Raw genomic sequence first — 24,925 nt, 5'->3', positions numbered from 1 at the left:
ATTATACTGAATATGTATTTAACAAATTAGTAGCTTTATTATTATTACTCTTGTATTTTTTCGGTTGAATAGATATTTATAATTTGATGTATTCTTCAGTTTCTATTATTTTAGGAACACCAAGAGGAGATAATCAAAGTATATTCTGATGTCAACTAAAATGGTGTTAGAATTAGCATGAATCTTTAGGCAAACAAAATTAATTTTATAAAAGTATTGACTATTGAAGAGGCAGTCCTCTGATTTTTATTTATTTTTATATATATACAAACAAACTATGAGAAGGATATGTGTGGCTTCAACCCGGGGCAAAAATAAAAAAAAGACACTATTTATTATCATTTTTCTCATAAAAAAATAATATCTTTTTTAAAAATATCAAAATAATATTTAGATATATTTTTATCTTATTCCAAAATTATTATAGTAGCTGTGACATAGCTAAAAACATATAGCAACTATGTTGTATTTGCTATAATGTGTTAAAGTAAACTTAATCAAAATTATTACATATACAATAATATTGATATAATTTTAATTAATTTTGACCACTTTAACTAGTTGATAAAGATATTTTTATATAAGATTTTTTTAGTAATTCAAGTATTTAATTCTTACAATCACACCATAGCCTGGGGCAATCATGCTGATCTAAATGTGTTGCTCAGAAAGAATGGGAAGAGAAAAAAAAACACTGAAAAATGAGAGGAGGCATAGGTGCATTGAGATACTTATTATTTCTCATTCAGATCTTGTTTACTTGTCTAATATAGCAAAGCATACAATCATCACAGTCCATAAGGAGGCATAGGTGCATTGAGATACTGAAGTATGAGACCACAAGAGTGACCACCATCTCTAAGACTTACTGCATTCATATTGTAAAAAGCAAGGTAACCATCTCTATAAACACAATCCAAAGACATTAATTTTCATATCGGAATAAAGAATATATAGCATTTATAAGTGTTTTTTTACCACTGGCACAAACACTGAAATCACATGAGAATGAACACTAGCAAAGCCAATTGACATGATACTTTTACTTCACGTCTCAAAACAGAAACTTTTACTACACAACTTACTTGACACAGAGTTTATTGAGAGACTTCATGCTGAGCACTCAACAAATATCGAACGGCTTAATAATTAGGTTGTAGCAGCTTTGTAAGATGGGTTGAAAGGCACTTGTTCTGCACAATCCAGGTTGTCGCCCGAGCGTCCGCGCCCTACTCCCATCAGGTCCAGGTAATACTGGTAGTGTGATATGATGTTGTTCATGGGGTCAATGAAGCCTTGGCCACAAATACTATCTCCGTACAAAATGTTCATGGTAAGTCCGAATCCTGGCAACCTTTTGGACAAGGTGTCGTTTGTTGTGGGCTTCCAGTTCCCGACCAAAACATCGTGCGCTGAAGGCTGCTTCTTCTTCATTGGTGTCATCCACCTCCACATGGCTGCTTGGAAAGCTATAGTAGCATTCTGCTCGAGGTACTCTGGATGGTTCAAAAGGTCGACCTTTATGCCATCACCAACTAGACCATAGTTGTAGTTCCTGAAATAAAATCAAAAAGTCAATCATAGAATACATCAGCAGTAATTTTGCCAAAATCCAAACTACAAGGTTAATATGTATGTTGCATCATTGCACCTAATTCAGACAGAGCATACCAGTACACAGGTATAGCCCCACGCCCATAATATTGAACTCCGTCAATGCAAGGATAGAGGTAGTCTTTCTCGCAATAATCTTGGCTTGGGCTCATTTCATGATTATAACATAATCCCCATGCAAGTGGGCCACCAGTGGCAACACCATATCCACCTGGAGCAGATGATTAATCCATTAAACTTGGTCAAATTTATTCTTTCCTTTTTTATTTACAAAGGATGAGGGATTAACAGGGAATTTTACTTAAGTAATATGTTTGCACAAACTACTAAGTCAGAGCATTGATAAGCATCAATATGTATCAAGTAATACCCACTTTGCTTGAGAAGAAGTCATACCAATTCAATTATGATTCATGACTAGCTGAGTGCAAAAAATTGGAACTGATATAGTTTAATGATGATGAATTATGATTTACGACAATGAATTCTGATTAATGAAGATGACGACAAAGAATACAGTGATGAATTATGTTTTATGATTTTGCAAGGAAATGGTTTACTGATTTCATTGACAAGACTTAAGTACAAGCATGTAATAAAAGATTGCCTCTTTTGGTTAACATGTATAATATATTATGCTCCCAGATAATGAGTTTTAATTGAATTGTGCGTGTTTGATTTTTAGTTTTGCATGTCAAATTCAATGATTGATCAAATAGGTGAGTGAACCAAACCAACATCATTGTCTTCATGTCTTATACACAAATGAATACATAAATCAATTGTACCTGTGAGGATTCAGGAAAATCCATGTATGAAATTGTGTTAAAGCAAGGCACAGAACCTATGTACAGAGTATCCAAATATCAATGTATTCAAACTCCAATTTTCTACTAACTGAGGGGATTGATAAAACCTGAAGTAACTAGTTGCCATTTATCAGATTCAAGCACTATAAGTAAATGGGACAAAGCAGCAGATTATTAGGTCAGGTTAATTGCTTGTTAGATTCAAACTGAGCGATTTTGTAAGGGCAAAAACTTTATCTGGACAGACTATGTTTAAATGAACAGATTAATGGAGACTCCTGTTCGAGATCGGATGCATAGACATGAACAAAGCTAAGACGGCAAAAAGAATCAAATTATAGTAGAAAGGAAAGGGGAGAGTAAGATTGAGGGGGCTCACAGGAGGTTTTGCTGCCGACGTGACCGAGGAAGGCGGAGACCTCCCTCATCTTGGTAAACTTGTCTCCGGTGGTCCCGAACCCGAGGGGCTCAAAGAGGGCGGCGGCGGCGATGAAGGACTGGTAGTCCCAGAAGCCGACGGCGTGTGAGACCGGCGCGTTGCGCTTGCTGAAGAGGTTCTCGAACTGGTACACCTGGAAGTAGTCGGTGATGGTCTCGTTGCAGCAGTAGATGCTGCCGCTGCACTCCCACCCCTTGTCGCACGTCTTCAGCTTCGGCTTAGCCTCCGCCAAGCCACCCGCCACCGCCGCCACCACCGCCACGGCCAGAAGCAGCCTCATCGTGGGCAACATCGCGCGCAGCAAAGAGCGATCGATCGATCGAGGAGATGGTCCGGGAGATCTGGCGTCTAACAAATTTGAAGGGGGGCGAGAAGGGGAAAGAGAGAGAGAGAGACTTGGGAACCACCCTTTCTCTCTCACTCACGCTCTCTCAAATTATTAGAAGGATGTTTTTCACTCCGCAAATCAAAATGAGTCGGTGCGATGTCCTCTCTCGTGGGGGACCACCGCGAGAGTGTCGGTGGCTCCGAATCGGTTTTAAACCGGACCGAACCATGTTTACGACAACATAAATAGCTGGTTCGGTTGGTGAGGGGGAAAGGGTGGGTGGCAACTCGTTCTCTGAAGTAAGCGAGCAATCAGTATCTCCCACCAAATCCATGGAAAATGAGAACTCTTCTGCACATTTGCATTTGGGGTTGTAATGCTGGTGGTGGAGGACGAGTGAGGTGGGGCCGGTTGACAGCATATTTTGGCTGTCTTAACTACGGAAAATAATAAATAAATAAATAAATCAAAATTAAATTATTTATTTATTTTTTATCGAAAACAGATTAATTGAGCTGACACGAGGCTTAAATTAATTATAAGTTTCTGTTTCTGCCGGGAGAAAAGTTTACTTCAGCATCGAAGTTTATTAATTTTGCCCATTCCAATAAGAATTCGATCGACATTGATAAACAAAATAGTTCAAATCTAATTCAGTTGCCAGTCACCCAATTTACCGTTGGTATACTTGTCATTTGACATTCACGAACTTTCTTCCCCCAATTTTTCTGTTTATCTCACCCATATTTATTTATATTATAATTTATCATTTACATTATACCAAAATAAAAATTTAATTAAATCAAATAAATTAAAACCAATCAAATTTAAAATTTTAATTTAATTATTTTAAAATTTTAATTTTTTTTTAAAAAATTAATTAATTCGATTTCAATTTTAAATTTTTTTATTTAATAAAATCAAATTAATTAAAATTAAAAAAATAATTTTTAAATTTTTAAATAAATAAATTTATAAATTTTTAATTAATTAAAATCTTTTATAATATTAAAAAATAATTAATTCAATTATTAATCAAATTAATTAACATTTTATCAATTTAATTTATTTAATTTTTATTTAAAAACTCAATCAATTTAATTAGTTAAAAAAATTTATTTTTATCGAATACTAAATCTTAATTATACCTTAGGATCCAACGTCTCATATGATTTACATGAGAAGAGCAATACTGTATACGGTTTATAAACAAACCATCAAAATTTTCTATATTTTGATTTGTTTTATAATAGGCAAAAGAATCCACTTTGAAATTTATATGCACGGGACGAGTTATCAAATTGCCATTTTGATGGGGTACTGGATTTGATAAAACTTGTAAAAATGCAACACATAATGTTACTTTTCAGAAAATGCATTACACAGTTGAAAATGTTTTATGATGATCATTCAAACACAGGTTCAATGCATCAACCATTCAACAAAACAAGATGTTAATCAAACTAATAATGTTAAACAACCAAGAAGTCGAGTGTCCAATGTAATACTGGCGAAGAAAATATAGCAAGTCACTTGATACAACCATCAGTCATGATCTGTTCTCCATACAATTTCACGCTTGGAAAGAAAATCTGCAAGTTAGAAAAATTGAGGGAAAACTTCATGTGTCTAGAGTAACATCAAGGATGCTTGTGTGCTGAAAAATAGAAGTAATGCATGTGATGGAACAAAACAATATTTCTACTTATACGGTTTAAGAATGTGATTATGGAATCACTAATGTCTTTGTTGTTTTGCTATGCCAGATTAATATAAATGGAAAAAAAAACACTATATTAGACACCACAATAGCAAACATAAAGTAGAGACAGCAAAAAAAACTAAAAGACTAACAAGAAGGTTAGACTAGCGTTGTAGCTCATCATATTAATAAGTATTATCTAGAGTTAGTTTCCTTCAGGTGAAGTTTCACAAGCATGCAAAGTTTTGTGGAGTCATGTAGATGCAATAAAAAATAATTATCATGAAGTTGTGCTTGTTCCGACTATTTGGGATCGATTATGTCAATCATGTTCCTCCATTGAACGCTATCAATAGTAAATTTCAAATTAATTAAATGTTTTTAATTGCATTAAGGTTTTCTTTGATGTTCTTCTTCCCTTACTACTTCCACTCAAGATATTCAACTCTTATGGAATCTAAAGTCATCTTTGAAAATGTCCGCCCATGAATATACCTGCCTCCTTCCTAAAATGAATTGACTGATAAGAAACTCTAAATATAGTTGACATTCGAACTCATACTGAACCATGTTATTGCAAAGTATCAACAGGATGCAGGTACTCAAATGTATCACGTAGCTCTTATGTGGAATTTTGGTGCATGTCTGTCTATTAACTTGTTATACTGATACGAAGAAAAACAACAAAAACAAATTTATGTTTGGCGCCTGAAGTTGCTGTTTGAATGGTTTTAAAATGTCTAAATGTATTGTCTCCATTTTCTCCAATCCATCTCACAGCGGTGATGCTATCATTTCAAGATGGAAATAGTTATTTGATGGTTTGAGTCCAGAGAGAGAGAGAGAGAGAGAGAGAGAGAGAGAGAGAGAGAGATGCACAAGGAAATAGGCTTCAGCCAGGTGTTAATGAGGCCAAAGGAGATACTTCTAGAACGGAATAGGAATCCCATACTGTGAAAACTGGTCTAGAAGTACACCATCCAACAAGGCCAATATGAATAGTAGACCACCAGCCAAAGCTAAAAAATTACACATGCCAATTCATTGGAATAACTGATATTTTAGTCAGTATAGTCTTGTACAAATTATGACATTGGAATGTTCAAAGACGAATAGTAGACTCTAGTTCGACAAATCACAATGGAAATAGTTTTTAATGCAATAAAAAATATTTAAAATATCTGTATTAAATTAATGTAGTCTATAAAAAGTTCAACTGAGGGTCAATTACAATAGTTGGGAGTAGCATAATGATGACCATGATGACAAGGACAATCCATTATAGGACAACAACCCACTATACAATCAATTGAATCCTTGTCCAAAACAAAACTAGGAAAATATACAACAACCAAGCTTTTATCCCACTAAGTGATAATGGCTAAATGAATCCTTCTGTCATTAGACTCGATCCCCTATTATATCTTCATCTATATTTATATTTAAATGAATTTTATCATATTTTATCGCTGCTAACCAAATTTTCTTTGTGTCAAGAAAATATGTAGGTAAAAAAAAAGTAATGTGATTAGTTTTATTTAACATAACAAAAAGTGAACTGAAAAAAAATCTGAACATAAGATATTGCTTTAAAATTCAATACAAAGATCTCAATAGTTAGGAATCATGGCTTGGTCTTCTTCGATGTTATATTTGAACAACATAATTTAGAATATCTAGAAGAATGATAAATAAAATGGATAGACATAGGAATCATTTACCAATGGTTTTATCATCTGCAATGTTAATCCCAGCTATTTAACGTTAACTGCATTGAATTTTGTGTGGCTATATCGCTAGTATATTTGGATCTCTTTAATCACTTTTAATTATGCTTACTACATTTTAATTTAATCTCTCTATCTCTCACACTTACAACTCTAATCATTTAAATTGTTTTAACCATAGGAACTCATAAACTGGGGAGAGGAAAGGGGTGTATAAAAACAATCAGAGAAGAATCAAAAGGCAATGGATATCTCCAAATTGCCAAACATAGACGAACTACACAAAAAAAGCAAAGAAAAAATTTTAATTTTAATTGGATTAACAAATTTTAATTGGGCATTATCAAATTTTGGAACAAATTTTGGAAATCAAATCCATCCCCTTAATTCCTTCCCAAATCTCTCAATCCAGAAAAGAAGATAATTATTTTACAAAGAACCAAAAGATTGAGAACAGTTAAAAGTAGAAGAACAAACTTTAATACTAATATCTAACACTAAAACCTAAACCACCTAATAGGGATCATCAATTAAACTTGGAGAAGAATTTTATGCTCTTTTGTTATTTATTACTTGGTATATTTTGATGGTCTTTTAAAATTTTACTCATCTAAGAATAAGTATATTCACTTCTTCAATAATATTCTCAGAGATAATCTTGTTTTGGTCATAAACAGTTAAGATAACTTGCATTCCTCATGCATCTTTAGAACTCATATTTGTCCATTGAAATCTTTAATTGGAACTATGGGATTTCCGAATAGAAAGCTCCAACACATTTATCTCAATTTTCAAACATATTTTTGTAACATAATGGTATATGCCTCTTGTTATTTAATCCATTGATGCAATAGGTTTGCCATAGTTGAAACTTCCATCTGGCAAGTTTCCTTTACATGAAAATACCGAAGAAATGGTATCTACCATATAAATGGTTTGGGCATGTGTTTTGTTGCTGTGATTGTTGGTATTTGGCAGGCTATAGTCTTCTGTTTTGTTGTTATGATTGTTGGTAGTTTTCAATGCTTACCTTTGTGGTATTATGCTAGATCATCTACATCATTTATAAAACAGCCCGGTCTCCCGCCATGCGGGGTCTGGGGATAAATTTGCCTTTGTTTGTTTCCACCTCTAGGTCACATTCCCACCTCAACACATGAACCCGTGACCTCTACATCATTTATAAAACTCTATAAATTTGCTGTTTGTTTCCAGAACTCCCATCAAACATGACTTACCCATGTGGTGAATATGTCTACAATTTAATATCCCAATTCAATGATAGGTTTCCAAGTAGCCACTTAACATTCCACTGTAGCAAAACATGGCAATTTCTCCAAACAAATTTATGTTACTATGACATAACCATTGACTAAATGTCTGGGCATCTTTGGATGAGAAAAGTACCTCAAATTACTTAAATATGTTATCAGTTATAATGGCTGGCACATTACACTATCACAGATTTTGTGGAAGTGACAACTAACATCTACATGCAACCATATTGTTTGACAGGTTTGCCAACAATATTGAGTTTCTAGGGAACTAGCATATCTGAAACTATTGCCAACACTATATTTATTTAAATTATTCAGAATTTTATCACCATTATGTGACCACGAAGCACTAGAACATTCCCAAGTCTTTTAATGCCATGAGAAGATATAGATAGAATTTGAGCAGTGATATAATGATAGTTTACCATCTCCACTAGAGTGCAAGATTCAAGATGCAACATAAGAAAAAATAGAGTGAAAAGAGTTTTCATATATGCAATCTTTACAACTATGACGTTATTCATCTATTTCTTGCTCCTAGATCTTTGATACTCATACTAATTGAGATATAGCTAGATAATGAGAGATGGAAGGTAAAGGAGCAAATGAGATTAGATAACCCAATAGTCATTAGTCAACTGTTTAAATCTGATAAGGGGGGTTTCCCCATTAAATTAAAGTTTATCTTTGTGTTTAGATGGAGAATATAGAGATTCTTTTTATTGGTAATAAAGTAAAAGTATCATTAGATTTTAACTTATTAGCACTACTGAAATAGAAACAAACTAGTTATATCTTAATTATTTGGCTCCAGAATGACTTAATCAACTAGTAACAAAACAACAGCAAATTTAACTCCAGCTTAAGCATAATTAGAGACTGATTAATCAACTAAAGTAAATTAATAATTTAGTTGTATCAATGGGAGAATATAGTTTGCAAAAGAAAATAAATTTATCAGTAAATCATTTCATATATGAAGTACAAATCATCAAACTATGTTGGTATGGAAAGATTTATTTTCTTCTCAAAAATACTAAACTTCCAAAGAATTTCAAGAAGCCTCTATGAAGAAGTATAGAAACAACCATCTTTTTGAAAAATCACGACACTAAGAAAAAAAAAAGGTTGATTTGAAATTTATCTTCGTCAGACACTCGGTAGAGTTTACGAAACGCATACAGATCAGACCGTAATTACAAAAAAAAAAAAGGAGATCCTAGTCATAAACATAATTGAGGATTTGGGCGGGCTATAATTTTGGATCTCTAGCTAAACAGGTCCAATTATGATCAGATCCCAAGCAGAACGAACAGATCGCATAACTAAATGAAAAGAATGGAATCCGCAAACGAAGATCTCGACGAACCTGGCTCACACGCCGCTGGAAAGGAAAGGATCATTTGGCGACCATGCGAAGAATGAAGTCTTCGTATTGGATAGTACCGTCGGGGCCGACCTCCACCTCGCGGATCCACTCATCAAACTCAGCGGGCTCAAGTTTCTCGCCGATGCTGGTGAGGACGTGGCGTAGGTCAGCAACGGAGACTTTGCCGGTGGAATCCTTGTCGAGGACGCGAAAGGCATCGCGGAGCTGGCGGTCGAAGGGCTCGGGGCGGAGGTGCTTGCGCATGAGATCGAGGAAGCGGGGGAAGTCGAAGGGGTCGGTAAGGCCCTCGGTGGCGGCGATCTCCTTGAGCTGGGCCTGGGTGGGGTTGCCGCCGAGGGAGCGCATCAGGATGCCAAGCTCCGATGCGGCGATCCGGCCGTCGCCGTCGGTGTCGAACAGGTTGAAGGCCTCCTTCATCGACGCCACCTGCTCATCTGTCGGCTCCTTCCCCATCGCTGCTGCTGCTGCGCTTCTTCTTCCTTCTCCCTTTCCACCGCTTTTCGCTGCCCTCTTCACTATTTCTTGTCAAATTGTATCGGATTAATATAATATATATATTTATCGGCAAAAAATCGGGGATAAATTTTCTATTTAAGGGCTCATCGCTGGAAATCACTAAATACTTTTTAAATTTACCAAAATTTTAAAAAGTTCAAAAGTCCCATAGACTATTTAATCGCCCGAACACACGAAGTAAATTATAATTTTAAAAAATGTATTCTGATATATATTTTAAAAATATAATAAAAAAGTAAAATGGTCAGCATCATCTTATTAAGATTTATATGATAATTTTAACTTTTTAAAAATTATTTGATCGAGTGGACTACGATGACCTAAACGAGTGGATTTATCTATTTAAATTTAAATTTCTTAAAATAAAATATTCAAAATTATTATGATAAAAATTAAAAGGAACATCAAATCAAATAGATTAGACGTCCCTTCAAAACAAATTCAAAAAAACATCCATCAAATATTATATCTTTATAATATTCTTTATTCCAATATTATTATAGCAATTATCGATAATTATTATAATATATATAAATTATCCAATAGTTGATATAATATTATTCTTTATTTTTAAGACTATTGTGGACTAGAGGTTAAACATATGGAAGCTATTATATAACTATTTTAATATATAATATCTAATATAATATTATTATAATATTATAATAACTAGTTAATAGTTTTTATAATTATTTCAAAATAATTTTAATAAAATTTAAATACTTTTAATTAAATTGATAAAAATATTTTAATATAATAATATTTAAAGTTTAAAATTTAAGAATCATCCATATATTTCACTTTATCAAATTAAATCGTTAAATTATTCTAAATCTTATACTAACTATTTAATAGTTATTATAATAACATTAGAATTCACTAGTGAGGTGACTTTTGACTTTTTTTTTAAAGGATGTCATTTATAAAATTTAGGATGTCTTTTTAATTTTTACCCAAATTATTATACGGTTCCTTTTAATTGAAAAAGTTCAGTGTCTGATGGAGTAATTTCCAAAATACCCCAAACAGATATTTAAAAATATCCTCGAACTTTCATTAATACTAAAATGCCCTCCCGCAATTTCATTTTAACGTCGAAACGTCCGTAATTTAGAATGATAAGATATTTTTAAAACAACCTTGGAATATTTTGATCAATAGAATATATTTATTAATTTATTGGAAAATAACTCCGATCCTTTATACAGAAAATTCTATAGGGGAAATTAAGAAATACCGTTACAAAACTACTATAGTTATATATTTTTATTTATATTTAGTATTTCGTCTCACTAGAGGAGAGGAAGGGCGATAATAATAAATGGGATCCGAGTATATAGGAGAGGGTGTATAAGTGAGTATGGCGACCACACATGATCGACAATTCCGCTAAGCCATATATCTCTCCGTTAGCCACAATCATATTCTTTTTATTCTTTAAATCATTTCTTCTAGCTTCCAACTCCTCCTCCAATTGTAACAAATTGATCGATCGAGGGTAGGGACAACAGTACTAGCTAGGAACGGAACCATGTCGATGTCGGAATGGGACTTCGCTCATGCCAACGCCGATCATAAGTTTTTCCGTCAAATTTGCCGTGAAAGTGAGTGCTTTTAATCTACGAGCTTAATTAATTCCTCATCGAGAAATTACAAATTCACAAGATCTATATATAATTTTGTTCTTGGATTAATCATTCTCAGGAATTTTAAACGAAATGCTTAGATCGTCAGAAACAAAGAGCTCGACTACGCCATGGAAGGTTAGTTCTTATTTATTTATCCATTTTGCTCAAATATACAAGTTGTTTTTAAAAAATTATTAAAATAGTTTCACTAGTAATTTGATATCTGAAATACTTCTTCATACTGTAACACTGGTAGTATGGTGTGGATTGAAGAAGAAAAGAAATTCATTAAGGAAACTCTATAGAGAGTCTGGGATATGTATAGTGATCAAAGTTACGCGCTCAACTTGCTAGGCAGTGGTGCTTAACCAAGCTGAGCTTTGATTAAAAGAAGTTGCAGATAATTAATTAGTGAGCAAGAAATGACTTTCTTTGGATAAGCGTGAGATAGTCTTGATGTAGTTGAATGCTGCTTGTTTAATTTGCAGACACGTTGTCAAGTGAAATAACAATCAATTAATTATTTGATATGTATTATTAATTCTGATTGGAAAACACTACCATTATGTGCTAATTGCAAGACAGTTTGATTGTTACAATAGATGATGGAGTAGGATGTGAAGATGTAACACCCATGTCATTGAGTAGACGTTATATATAGTTAGTTTAGATCACTTCTGAAGTTGTGTTAACAACGGCTTGGAATTCAACTTCTGTGTTGAATTGAGGTACAGTTAGTTTTTGTCTATCTCTTTCATTTTAAAGATATAATAGAACTACCCGAGAGAATATTGAATTATATATATTAGATATTCGGCCATTTACATCACAATTAATCCAGTCAACATCAATGCTTACAGTGAGAAGAGAGTGAAAAGGAACTTGACCAAAGAATGTCAGTGTATCGATTTATTTGTAGGTATAGCATAGTGCCAAGTATTAAAATCAAATAATTAATTAAAATAGAATAAATTAAAATTTTTTATTAATTCAACCAAAAAAAATTTTTAAATAAAAATTGAACAAATCAAATTAATAAAACATCAGTTAGTTAATTCTATCAAAAATCGAATTAATCAAATTTTTGAGAGATTTATTAATTATTCAGTGATTTATAAATTCATTTATTTAAGAATTTATTGATAAATTTTTTTATTTTGGTTTATTCGATTTAACCGAATAAAAAATTTTAAAATCAAAATTGAACCGAATTGACAAATATAATCAATTTTTTTAAAAAAATAGAAATTTTAAAATAACTGAATCAAATTTTTAAATTTGTTTGACCGATTTATTTGATTTAACCAAACTTTTGGTCGCCTCTAAATAGAAATATTGAGAAGTGTATGAGGGGCAAATATAATTTGACTGATTTGAGTGGAGATTGCCAATTCTAAGAGATCTTGATTCTTGTTGTTGTATTGCGAGAGACTTCACTCCCAAGGAAGTATCCCAATGTGTCTAATTCTTTCATTTCTCTTTTTTGGGCGAATAAGTCTATTTTGAAGGAGACATTAAGGAATTTTCAGATCATTAATATATTTAAAGCCATCACTAATTACCGTATTGTCAATATAAAGAAGGATAGTCCATCGAGTAGGCTTCTAAACAGATAGTTTTGTATCTTATGGACTATGTACAATTAGGGTGGTGCTCATTTCAAGCCATATAACGCTCAGCCGAGATGACAAACTTATGAGAAAGATAGTAAGTGAGCCAAGTGCATACACTTACACTTAAGAGCACATTTTGGATATCTAGTTGGAGTGATCATCAACAAATAGGCACAATGACAAGAAAAGCATAGGAAGTGGGTTTCCAGCTTGCTTCCTTCCTTCCTATTTACTCCTCAATGAATGGGCACAAACAAACTATGAACCTATATTTTACTCCTTTATGAGTTCTTCTTAATAGATATTTATTAACATTTTTCTTTGTCATCAGTTATCGTATTTACTGAAGAAGTTTCCATCATTTTCTCATTTAATCATGTTGCAAGAAATTCATAACAGTACTAAGTACTTACAGCTTGAATTGGATTATATTGCAGATACTCATCATGGACAAAGTCACTCTCAAAGTGATGTCTTTTGCTTGTAAGATGGCAGATATTACAAACCAAGAAATCTCATGTAGGTTTATTCACTTTTTAAAACTTGGAAATCTTATCTTACTTACCTTTTTGTTTAGTAATAATATGATTGTCTCCATTAAATTTAAAATTTCTTTGAAACTACTGATAGTTTTTGTTCTTTACAAATTTACTTTTTGCTCTTGTTTTTGAAAATTATTAAGGGAGGTGAGACCCAGATACATAGTATTAAAAAATAAAAAGAGAATACAACAGGAGAGCCATCTTATTAAGATCTTCTGAAAGGGCAGAAAATGAGTTCAAATAAGATATAAACAAGAGATAGAGAGGAGGGATGATCATATTACCAATACCAAAACAAATGCAAAAATCAATGACAATGTTAAAATAATCAATCACCAAAGATGTTGGGCAATTTGACCATTTTTGGAAATTGAATGACATATGCAACAATAGATATCATGATAGAAAATATCACTCTTCAAACTGATTTTTGTGTTCCCATAAAAAAAAATCCAATATAAGATTAGGGGTGGAGAAAATATCAAAAATTTTGGTATGCCGCAAATACCATACCGATATATACCGAACATACCGATATTAACAATATACTAAAAAATTTTAATATGGTATTATACCATATCAAACTTTTTGGTATCGGTATGAGATTTAATATTTTTTGATATATACTGAAATACTAAATAAATTCTCATATAAATTATCTATTGGTACTAGGAGAAATGGAAAGCAAAGAGGGGAAAGTGAAAAGAAAAATAGGATAAAATGTTGAACATGAAAATCATAAAAATTTTTAAAGTTTGGACTAAAAAGTATCAAACGGTCATCCTACATGAACTTCCAATTTTCATCAGCCTTTTTCAAATAAATTTGGAGGTCCAACCAACTTGGTACTCTCATGTGAGTTGGTGTTTAATATAATTATCAACGTACAAGCGTTGCTAACTTTGGGGATAGGAATTATGGATTTTATCTTATCCATTGAACGCTATACCTAGGTTTGTGTATGATATATATCATTACATAGGAGTTAGTGACTAGTCCTTATATGATTTAGAAACTCCTTGCAATCCACTATATTCACTTTTTTGCAAGGCATGTTTGTAAAAAACTTTACTTGCAAGTTTTTAATAGCTGTTAATGTTTCAAATATATATTGAAATTCTTACAATTAATAATATTTGTCACGGTTAAATAAGTTTCACATTTTATTTTGCAGTGGTAGAAGACATTTTCAAAAGAAGGGAGCCTTTACCTTCAATGGATGCTATATATTTCATCCAACCACTAAAAGAAAAGTAAAGGTTTTTGCAATTAATTTTTCTAATTATCTACTTAGTTACATAATTAAAACCTGCTACTTTTCAAATTAATTTGTTGTTGCATATATCATTATTTGCTCAATATTTATCCTTAATTAACTTTTCATTTTTTTTTATCCTCTTGTACTTTCGGTGTGTTCCAACTGTTTCGAGATTATGCACTTTCGTGATATATAGTAGTCTAAAATTCTGTAATGATGAATAATAGGAAATATAGGAGTGGAGTATATTAAATCGTCTACTAAATAATAAAGAAATCTTACTTGGAAGCTTCATGATGAAAGTTATGTTAATTGTTCTATTTACGCTATACAACCAATAAACAAATAAGGACTACTGAGAAATATTATCTTAGAAAAACCCTAACTTCTTCTATTGTTTCACACTAGTCCAACTTTAATTCTCAATAAGAGCTTGGGATTTTCCCCTAGTCATAGCCTTCTTTTTTAGTAAAGATTAAGCCTAATGATTGATTTCCTAGTATTGAAATTATTGATTTTCATAGTTTTTCTCCCTAGTTCTCAAATGATTTATTTTCTTGATGCCTTTAGATAGAGGAATATCGGTGGTCCTCAAATATGCTTTCATACCTCAAATAATGAACTAATTAATCTGAGAAATAAGCAAAACTAAGTGTAATTGAACCTCTATAAATCCAAGTTAAATTTTTTGCCTTCATGGTAGAAGTCAGAATTGCTTTATGGAAGAGGTGGAGCCAGAATAGGATGTAGTAAAATTCACTATAATGAATATATTCAAGAACAAGCGAATACTGAATATGCTCCTGAATTTGAATGAAGTAATTATATCAATTTCATATTTGTGATAAAAGATGTTTGAGATTTTAGTATCGTAGTATAAAATTGAAATGATAAATACCACTCTAGTTTTTTATTATTATTTTATTTTCCTTCTAAAATTTATATTTAAGGTTTTTGTAGATGTTACATATATGCTTCTTAACACACATGGTTGTATCTTGCAGTGTCATCATGCTACTATCTGACATGTCTGGAAGATGTCCTTTATACAGAAAGTATGCTTCAGTAACTTTTATTTAATTTTTTTTGGTGAATTATATTATACCTCCTTGGAGTTTAAGACTCCTACGTATCCTTTGCAATTACAAAATCACTAACTTTGTCATTTTCTATAATCCCAAAGTTATGTGATGAATTTGATCAATATATTTGTTATGCACAGTGAGTTATTAGATGTATAGACATTTTAATTTTTTGATTTATTTAATTTTATTAATTTATATCATATTCTTAAATTAAGAAATAAACTCATGATACTAGACTTGAAGGGGATACATTAGATACCCTCAAACTCTAAGGATGATAGATATATTCACTCTTTATCTACTACAAATTTTGACACCATTATAAATAAACAGTAATTCTCTGTTACTTTTCTTTAATAATATTTATTATTTCAGGGCATACGTTTTCTTTAGTACACCTATACCCAAGGAATTGATTGCTTACATTAAGAATGACACAAGTCTTTTACCCCGTATAGGTGCTCTTAGCGAGGTGAACTATTTTATCTTTCAATTTGCATAGATAATATGTTAATAATCAATGTGAATAGTCATTTAACTCTCCTCATTGTTTTTTAGATGAACTTGGAGTATTTTGCTATTGATAATCAGGTAAACTTTACTATTTTCATGTAGTTTCATTAATTGTATTGGAGGATATATTTTGCTAGTAATCTTGTGTAATATTTGTATCAAGTTCAAAGTGAACCAATTGTACATTGGTGGTTTTTATGGAACCTTTATTTGGAGAACAATAGGAGAATGATAACTACAGATGATTTTCTACTATCCCTAATTTTTTACATCTCCTTGCCCTTCAAGCAAACATCCCCAATTTCCTTACCTAATTAAACTACAATGTTTAGGCATTCACCACTGACCAAGAGATGGCTTTAGAAGAATTATTTGGAGAAACAGCTCAAAATTCTCGTAAGTTCAACGAGTGCCTGACTACGATGGCTACACGAATTGCCACAGCAATTGCTTCTTTGAAGGTACACATGAATTCTTACAAATGTTTATCCTCTACTAAATCTCATTTCTTACAGCTTGTTTAAGCTATATATCTCATGACTGTACTCATAATAACGTACTCTTCTATCTAAATACACTCTCCAGAAGTTGGGAGAAAATATGTGGAGCGTGATGTTGCTAGCTTCCGAACATATAGCTATAGGATTAGAATGCTTTTCTTTAAGAAAAGGGTTATTTGGCTTCATTCCTACCAAATGCAAATAAATCAGGCCTAAACAACTAAGTAATGTAAGCTAAACTCCTTTGGCAATTTCATTGCTCTGGAATTGACATTCAAACTAAAGGGGAGTACATATTGTTGATCAGCACCACCCTTTAGAAGCAAGAGTGCAGAGATAACAAGTGTACTCTTTGTATTCAAGTCTTGCTAGAGAACATCCTAAAAAATAGTTGCAATTAGACTCTTTAATTTTAGCTACTTTAACATATACTTGAATGCCGAAATTGAAAAACATATGGGATGCCTCTTTTTGATATATTTGCTGTTTACTAGTCAGTAAATGTTGTGAAATGAGAAAACTCCACTAGTGCGCCATCTTCACAAACATAAATCTAGGTTTTTGTCTAATTGTAGTATTCTTCTTTTTTCAAATCGAATAAGAATATGCTCCTTTGGTACTCTGGATTCGTATGTGATAAGCTCAAGTAAGTGCACTGCCAGTTAATCTAGTTCGAAGTTATACCATTCTGACTAGTGGCTTCAATACATCAGGCACAAATTGAATTATGATCTTTGAGGCTTACAATTCTCAGTTCATAATTTATTTTGGGGAACAAATAGTTCCTAAATGTTTCGAATGGATTGCACTGATTGAAATGTCATTTAATTTGGTGACCTTCACTAATCTTTAGTTTCACTACTTCTCCAAATTCCAATCGATAATAAAAGATATTAAACTTTTACCAATTAATGTGCATAAGTACATTTCTCTAATCCTAATCTTCAAATAGTAAGATAAGTAATAAGCCCATTACATCCATTGGCCTGGCTAAGATTATAGGAATTATGCCTTCTCAAAACTAGTGCATCAACAAATCAAACTCATCTTAGCAAACTTAGAAGTCCTTAGAATTTGTTTGGAAATTCACTGGTACAAGAAAGGAAATAAAAGATGAAAGTAAGGGGTGAAAGAGAATGGAACTTCCCTTCATAATGTTACCAATTTGAAATGTTAAAAATTTATTTAGCCAAACCACAAGCCCACCCTACAAAATGATGTGGATCAGTTCTTAGAGGTTGAAACACATTTTGTATTTTTGAAAAGGATCACGTTTTGACTTAGATTTAAGGGAAGATTCTATAATCAAAAGCCTAGGGGGAAGATTGACCTACTCGAGTCTAAATACATCACATGGGTACTGGCTTTAATAGTGACATCTATATTCTATAGTGAATATCTAATTTTCTAAGAGGGAGATCATGGGAAGCATACACTCATGAATATCTGTTGCAAATAGCAAGATTGACACAGATTCACTTGTTCTTAGTGGTGGCATGGAAGATAATATCTTGTACTTTTTTTTTTGGTGGACAGAGAGATAAAATGTAAAGAGGTTGGTGCTTGATGAGGTCAAGGATGACTTGCATGTTGCTCATGTGTTGTGCAGTAGGTTAATTGCATACCATCTGCATATGTCTTTTGAAACCTTGTGGCTAGCTAATATGCTTTATCTTCTCTTAATGTTTTTATTTATTTATTTTAAGTTGGCAAATATTTAATCACAAACTAATTTAACATGGATACCATTAAGTGCACCATCATTAAGATTAGTTATCAAGGCTTAAACTATCAATTGTATACTGTATCAGCCCTTACTATACTGTATGATAGCCTGTATTAATCCACAATACAAAGCAACACAAGTTGATTTTGTTGATCAAGTATATTGACTTTGTGTTAAATTTTTGATGAGTTAATAGATAATTATGGGTTAGTGACTTGTGGCTAAATTTATATAAAGGAAGAATAAGGCAAGAAGAAAGAAGACAAATATATTGATTATGACCATATGTTTCTAGGAACTTCCTTATGTGCGGTACCGAGCTTCTAACAATTACATTTATTATTTTTGTCCAAGGATGGGTACTGAGCTTCTACCAAGAAAATGCATGAATTAGTACCCTCAAAGCTTGCTTCAGCTGTTTGGGATATCCTGTCGAAGTATAAAACTTCAGTCCCTGATTATCCCCAAAAGGAGACATGTGAGTTGCTCATTGTGGATCGAACAATAGACCAGGTACAAGGCTAAATGCTTGTTGAAATTAGAATGCTAAGATGCTTGTTTATCAGTGCTCTTGATTTTTGACATGAGATGCTTTTACATTTGCATTTTGGTGAAGATTGCACCTTTTATACATGAATGGACATATGATGCAATGTGTCACGATTTGCTTGACATGGATGGAAACAAATATATATATGAGGTAAATAAATGTTAGTAGATCTGGAAATACTTTTGAACAAATTTCTGTATCCTTTTTATTTGTAAATATTTCTTGTATTTACTTTTTATTTGTTTATCAACAACAGGCACCAGCAAAGCCTGGTGCAGCAGCTGAAAAGAAAGAAGCCCTTTTAGAAGATAATGATCCTATATGGCTTGAACTGCGCCATGCACATATAGCTGATGTACGTGTGAGCATATATTGTATTGTAGCAAGTATCAGTTATTTTTCTGCTTGGTAACAAATTGGAGTGACAGGCTAGTGAAAGGTTGCATGAGAAGATGAATACATTTAAGTCAAAGAATAAGGCTGCACAACACCAAACTTCCAGGTAAATGCATGAAGAGATGAGATCCTTCATATAGATGTTAATTATCAAGTATTTCATCCATGTCAATCATTTAGAGCTATAACATTCTGGAATAGCATGCATAGTGTAGATGAGGATAGAAACTTTATTAGAAACACTACAAGGAGTTAGGAGCATAGTTAGATTCCATCATAATGTGTTTTTGCTAGTATGAAGTGTTATGATTACCAAGAACTAGTCTCTGTTCTACTTGTGAAAATTAAAGACATGTTTGACTACAATAAATTAAAGAGTTAAACCCCCTACATATCATAGCTATTTAGCTTTCTGTAGGCTCAGACCATAGGTTTGTAGATTTCACCCTGGTGATGGTTGCTATTTCAATAGTAGAGTCAATCATCTATGTCGATAGGGCATCTCTATCTAAAATGGGGTTTTTCTATTCTTCTCATTTTTTCCACCTCTTTAATCTCACATTCTTCTCATCTATTTTGTTAGCATGGTCTTGATATGGGAGGGGAATAAAAAATTTCTGTTAGCCTTTGTCTTCTTTGAAGGAGAGCTTAGGCATAATAGTATAATTGTTGCCATGTGACCTAGAAGTCATGACTTTGAGTCTCAAAAAATAATCTTTTGCAAAGTAGGGTAAGATTGCATAAATAGACCCTTTCCAAGAACTCAACATTGATAGGAGCTTTGTATATCAGACTATCCTTGCCTTTGTCTTTTTTAATCTTTGTTTATTATCCTCTTGGTTTTTTTCATTATGAAGGCCAAGGAAATTTATAAAATCCAAGCCCCTTAAAGCATTAAAACACACTTCATTGGTAATAAATTATTCTCGGTTAAAGTATGGTAGTAGCAAATGTTTGTGCTATAGTTTAGTATATTTTTTTCCCTATACTGCTTGTATAATTGGACATTTCAACATTGTAGTTCATATTCATTAATGGGATTTAATTTCATGTTCAATCTTTAGCTTTCAAATGTTTGGATGACTATGAGTCTAATATTAAGTTTATATAGGGATATATATTTGCTTTTCATTATACTATAGTGAACCTTTTTAAATATTTCACAGAGATGGTGGTGAGATTTCAACTAAAGATTTACAAAAAATAGTCCAAGCTTTACCACAATACAACGAGCAAGTTGAAAAGCTTTCTCTTCACGTTGAGGTAAATATTTTTTTTTCATATTGATATTTGATTAACACATTTGTGTTTATCGTTTATTAAAATTCCTTACTAGCGGTCTAGTTAATCATTGTGGTCTAGGTGTTGTGTTATTAAAACAAGATAAAATAATAGGATTAATTTTGAGGAGATAAGGGATTTTAAGATTTAGTTGTGTTTCAAATGTTTCCAAGAAATTATGGCTAAGATAGTAAGATTGAAGTAAATGCAAGAAGTATTTGATGAGAGATGATGAAGATCGTTTTGACAGGTTCAAGGAAACATTTCGTATGTTCATTTAGAAATCTTCATCTAAGATATTGTAATTGGGAGTGAATAGAAATTGAGCTTCACAGATAAGAGATGGTCATATTGAAATAGGGGAGAGGAAGAATCAGAAGGAAATCCTTATCAAGTTGAACAGAACTGTATTCAATGCATTAGTGAACTATATATAAGCTTAGCCATAGAAACCTAAAGATTTTATACGAGCGAAAACTCAATGATAATGTTGTTGTATACACTAGATGCTTTTTAGAGCATCAATAATGGAAACCTACACAATACAAATTAGTTTAATGAGTGACTAAATTTCTTTAGTTAGTGGTCATCTGGGATGATCCTCTAAAAGCTATAAAGTATCGAATAGTTCTACATGTTTCTTGGATTTGATATTGCATTTGAAAAAGGTTGACATAATCTATGACAATAAAATATAGATGTGATGGTGAGATTTCTAAATGCACAAGGGTTTTTCATTGCCTTGTAAGATATTATTGATTAGCTCACACTATTTCTTAGATGAGATATTTTTGGGTATTGCACAGTTCATAAAAGGATGACTAAGGTGAGCAAAAGTTTGGGGACATGACTTTATCTGCACATTTGCTATAGTGGCCTTTTCTCTTACATATGAGGAAGCTTTCCACTTAATTAGTCATTTGCAAATAATTTGCCAAGATTTATTCCAGTCATGCATGAAGAATTGAATGTTGCTCTATCTAAATTAGCTAAATCTGCTCAGATTGCAGGAAAAATCAATATGTTGATTCGAGAAATGCATCTTAGAGACATAGGACAGTTAGAACAAGATCTTGTCTTCGGAGATGCAGGGGCAAAGGAAGTGATTACTTTACTGAGGACAAAGCAGGTTTGGTGTACTATGAGAAATTAGAATGTAGAAAACTTATATATTACTTGTATGGTGAAACATACTTGTATACTTCAATGCTCTATTCATCTTTTGCAGGATGCCAGTCCTGAAAGTAAATTAAGATTATTGATGATTTATGCAGCCACTTACCCTGAGAAGTTTGAAGGGGACAAAGGGATCAAGTTGATGCAGGTTGGTAGAGTATTAAACTTTGTAGAAACACATGTAAACTATTGGTTGGTGTTTATGTCTTTTCCTTTTTAGGGGAAAGGAAGGCTAAAGGCTTGTCAATTGTATTAACATCTTTATGCACACCCTAATATGTACATTTATGTTAAATATGTAGGTCTTTGTTAGCCAAATAAAAAAAATTCACTTCTTAGTCTCCTAATACACAATTTTTCCTTTAAGCCTAAATTGACCAAATCGAACATGCTCCACTAATTTGCTCGATCTTCTTGGTTTTTTATGTCATTTTGCTACAACAAATTTTATTATTTATTCTGAACTTAACTACCTATTTGTAGTTGTACTTTTATGTATCATTTAAATTTGTACATACAAAACATTACATGAGACTATTGGGCATAACTGATCATTCACAACTTACCAATTCATGGGTACCAAATCAAGTATAATAACTTGTTTTATGCTTGTCCCTAACTCAAGGCTCCATGTGAATTTTTTACTTGTTTTTTTTCTTAACCTCAGAATGACTACTTATATGCCTTCTTGATTTCCTCTCATCCAACTTAATTAGTAAAACACTAGTTGATTATTTCACTTTGATATTTTTGTGCTCTAAGTCTCATAAATTTGATAAACAACATAGCATGACCGTCTAATGACATTCAACTGTTCTGAATCTTTCTTCCATCCAGATTTACTGGAATAATATGTATTGGAGAAAATATGTTAATGCAACCTCATCCGCCTTTATCTCTAATCCTTGTAATGCTATGGTGCTTTGAATTTGAAATTCTTTTGTTATTTGCCTTACCATTTTTCAGCTGGCCAAATTATCACCAGAGGATATGAAAGCTGTAAATAACTTGATGTGCTTGGGAAAAATAGATTCTCAAAAGAAATCTGGAGAAAACTTTTCTCTTAAATTTGATGTTCAGAAGGTAATTACATTTCTTGGAGATAAAAATATATCCTGCAATTTTATCTTCTACGAAATTTCTTCCCAAAAAATTAAATAAAAGTTAACCGTTCTTATGAATTAAAAATATGAGATGTTTTTTGCTCTTGTAGCTGATGTTAAATTGCTGCTTTTTTTATGCAGAAGAAACAAGCTGCAAGACAGGAAAAGAGTGGTGAAGAGGAAACCTGGGCATTATCACGTTTTTATCCAGTGGTGGAGGTATTCATAGAATTCCCATATAGACCCATATATTTTTATCTTATCTTGATATCTTGTTTGTGCAACTTTCTCATAAGATATGCAATGCATTCAGATTAATAAGATGATAAAGTTTTTGTTATTGTACTAAGAAATTGAAATGAAGTTTATGTATGAACATATATAAGAATAACTTCATTAGTTCCTTAGCTTCTTTTCTTTCTTTCTTTTAGGAGCTAATTGAGAAACTAAACAAAGGTGAGCTACCCAAGGATGAGTATCCATATATAAATGAACCAGTTGCTGCTACTCAAGCCACAGCATCAAATAGTACACAACCTGTCCAACCTAGAAGATCCAGAAGGACTGCCACATGGGCAAAAGGTCGGTGCTCTGATGATGGCTATTCAAGGTATGTGACTTAATTCTTGTTATTTCCTTAGCATAGTTGTATGTATCTATGTTCACAAGTGATAGTCAAGATTTCTTCTTTTAGTTTCTTTTCATAATACTTTTGTAATTTGTAGTGATTCTGTACTTCGGAATGTATCTGTTGATTTCAAGAACATGGGCCAACGTATCTTTATATTCATGATTGGTGGAGCAACTCGATCTGAGGTAATTCATGGCTATCTATTGAACTCTTGTTCTATTTGTAATCACCTTAACCTTTTTTTTCTTTTCTCTCCCATGATCAGTTACGTGCGGTTCACAAACTTACAGCGAAGTTGAGAAGAGAAGTCATTCTTGGATGTACTAGTCTTGATGATCCTCCTATGTTCATCACAGTAAGATTTCAATGCTTATATATTTCGTGTTTAAGCAATAAGAGCTCAAGGTACTTATGTAGTATTGGATGTCTAGCATTTTAAATATATTCTCTTACACAAATTTTCATACTCATACTCATCATTGCTTTAACCAAATCTTCAACTGTGTTACTTGTTATATGCTCAAACTAATTGAATTGGCACAATTGCATTGAAGCACTGTAAATTTACAAAAATAGAGATTACAATGTTGTCATTTATCTACAATTGAGTTGCGATATATATTTCTTATCTGATATCAAATGCAGAAACTCAAGACGCTTAAAGGACTGGATCTTCCATAAATGGAGAAGCTTCAAATTAAGCTTGTGAACAAGTGTCTTTCTGTATCTCAGTACAGATTTTGCTCTTTTCACATGAAGACCATATCAGACTTCAAACCCTTACCAAATGAATGTCTCTTTCGCTACAGCCATCCAATGGATTTTCTTTTCCTTTTCTAAAATATTTGATATTGAGAGGAATAACATTTATGTTACTTACTTCATATATGTTACTTCTCATATCTTGTAGGATGACACTTTTGAAATTGTATACTTCCATTCACTGATTTTGTTCATACACTTCTACAAAATTTTGATTAATTCAATTCATTGAAATATCTTGAGCCTTATGGTTCATTTTTGTCGAATGGTTAAGCATGCTCTGTTTTTTTTGTGGTATGATATGGATCGTCATAGTGAATTTAATGAAGATAGTTATTACTGTGTGGCTCCTACCATCA

At 32.4% G+C, this 24,925-nt stretch overlaps 3 protein-coding genes across 3 annotated transcripts; 1 reads left to right on the top strand and 2 right to left on the bottom strand.

The window, feature by feature from the left end:
• Positions 1 to 906: 906 nt before the first annotated feature.
• LOC141847777 (chitinase-like protein 1) lies at positions 907 to 3,271 on the bottom strand. The gene is made up of 3 exons (XM_074735861.1): positions 2,803 to 3,271; positions 1,672 to 1,825; positions 907 to 1,555 (listed from the first exon to the last, which is right to left on the bottom strand). Exons 1-3 carry the CDS (start codon positions 3,152 to 3,154, stop codon positions 1,150 to 1,152), a joined length of 912 nt encoding a protein of 303 aa, XP_074591962.1. The 5' UTR covers positions 3,155 to 3,271; the 3' UTR covers positions 907 to 1,149.
• A 1,356-nt stretch (positions 3,272 to 4,627) lies between these two features.
• Positions 4,628 to 9,811, bottom strand: LOC141848067 (putative calcium-binding protein CML7). Its single transcript, XM_074736180.1, has 2 exons — positions 9,266 to 9,811; positions 4,628 to 4,782 (listed from the first exon to the last, which is right to left on the bottom strand). The coding sequence occupies exon 1, from the start codon at positions 9,737 to 9,739 to the stop codon at positions 9,296 to 9,298; it is 444 nt and encodes a 147-aa protein (XP_074592281.1). The 5' UTR covers positions 9,740 to 9,811; the 3' UTR covers positions 4,628 to 4,782; positions 9,266 to 9,295.
• Positions 9,812 to 11,333: 1,522 nt separating this feature from the next.
• LOC141847445 (putative protein transport Sec1b) lies at positions 11,334 to 24,485 on the top strand. Its single transcript, XM_074735492.1, is given in 22 exon segments — positions 11,334 to 11,406; positions 11,507 to 11,565; positions 13,481 to 13,562; positions 14,760 to 14,838; positions 15,848 to 15,898; positions 16,304 to 16,400; positions 16,487 to 16,519; positions 16,774 to 16,902; positions 18,963 to 19,013; positions 19,016 to 19,180; positions 19,284 to 19,367; positions 19,474 to 19,572; positions 19,646 to 19,719; positions 20,780 to 20,876; positions 21,898 to 22,023; positions 22,123 to 22,218; positions 23,037 to 23,153; positions 23,315 to 23,392; positions 23,605 to 23,783; positions 23,899 to 23,989; positions 24,070 to 24,159; positions 24,450 to 24,485. Coding segments are annotated over 22 exon segments (1,986 nt in total).
• Positions 24,486 to 24,925: the final 440 nt, after the last annotated feature.

Source organism: Curcuma longa, chromosome 16, assembly GCF_044706935.1.
Source record: "Curcuma longa cultivar G26 ecotype Majalengka, Jawa Barat chromosome 16, ITB_CL_G26_1.1, whole genome shotgun sequence".
Classification (NCBI taxonomy): Eukaryota; Viridiplantae; Streptophyta; class Magnoliopsida; order Zingiberales; family Zingiberaceae; genus Curcuma; species Curcuma longa.
Note: the sequence above shows the minus strand (reverse complement) of the source record. Positions and strands in the feature narration are given on the sequence as shown.

Excerpts from the sequence above, each read along its gene's own strand:
- LOC141847777 (XM_074735861.1), bottom strand. The coding sequence starts at position 3,154 with ATGTTGCCCACGATGAGGCTGCTTCTGGCCGTGGCGGTGGTGGCGGCG. Across the intron at positions 1,826-2,802 it reads CGTCGGCAGCAAAACCTCCT|GTGGATATGGTGTTGCCACT; the intron begins GTGAGCCCCCTC and ends CATCTGCTCCAG. Across the intron at positions 1,556-1,671 it reads GGGGCTATACCTGTGTACTG|GAACTACAACTATGGTCTAG; the intron begins GTATGCTCTGTC and ends ATTTTATTTCAG.
- LOC141848067 (XM_074736180.1), bottom strand. The coding sequence starts at position 9,739 with ATGGGGAAGGAGCCGACAGATGAGCAGGTGGCGTCGATGAAGGAGGCC.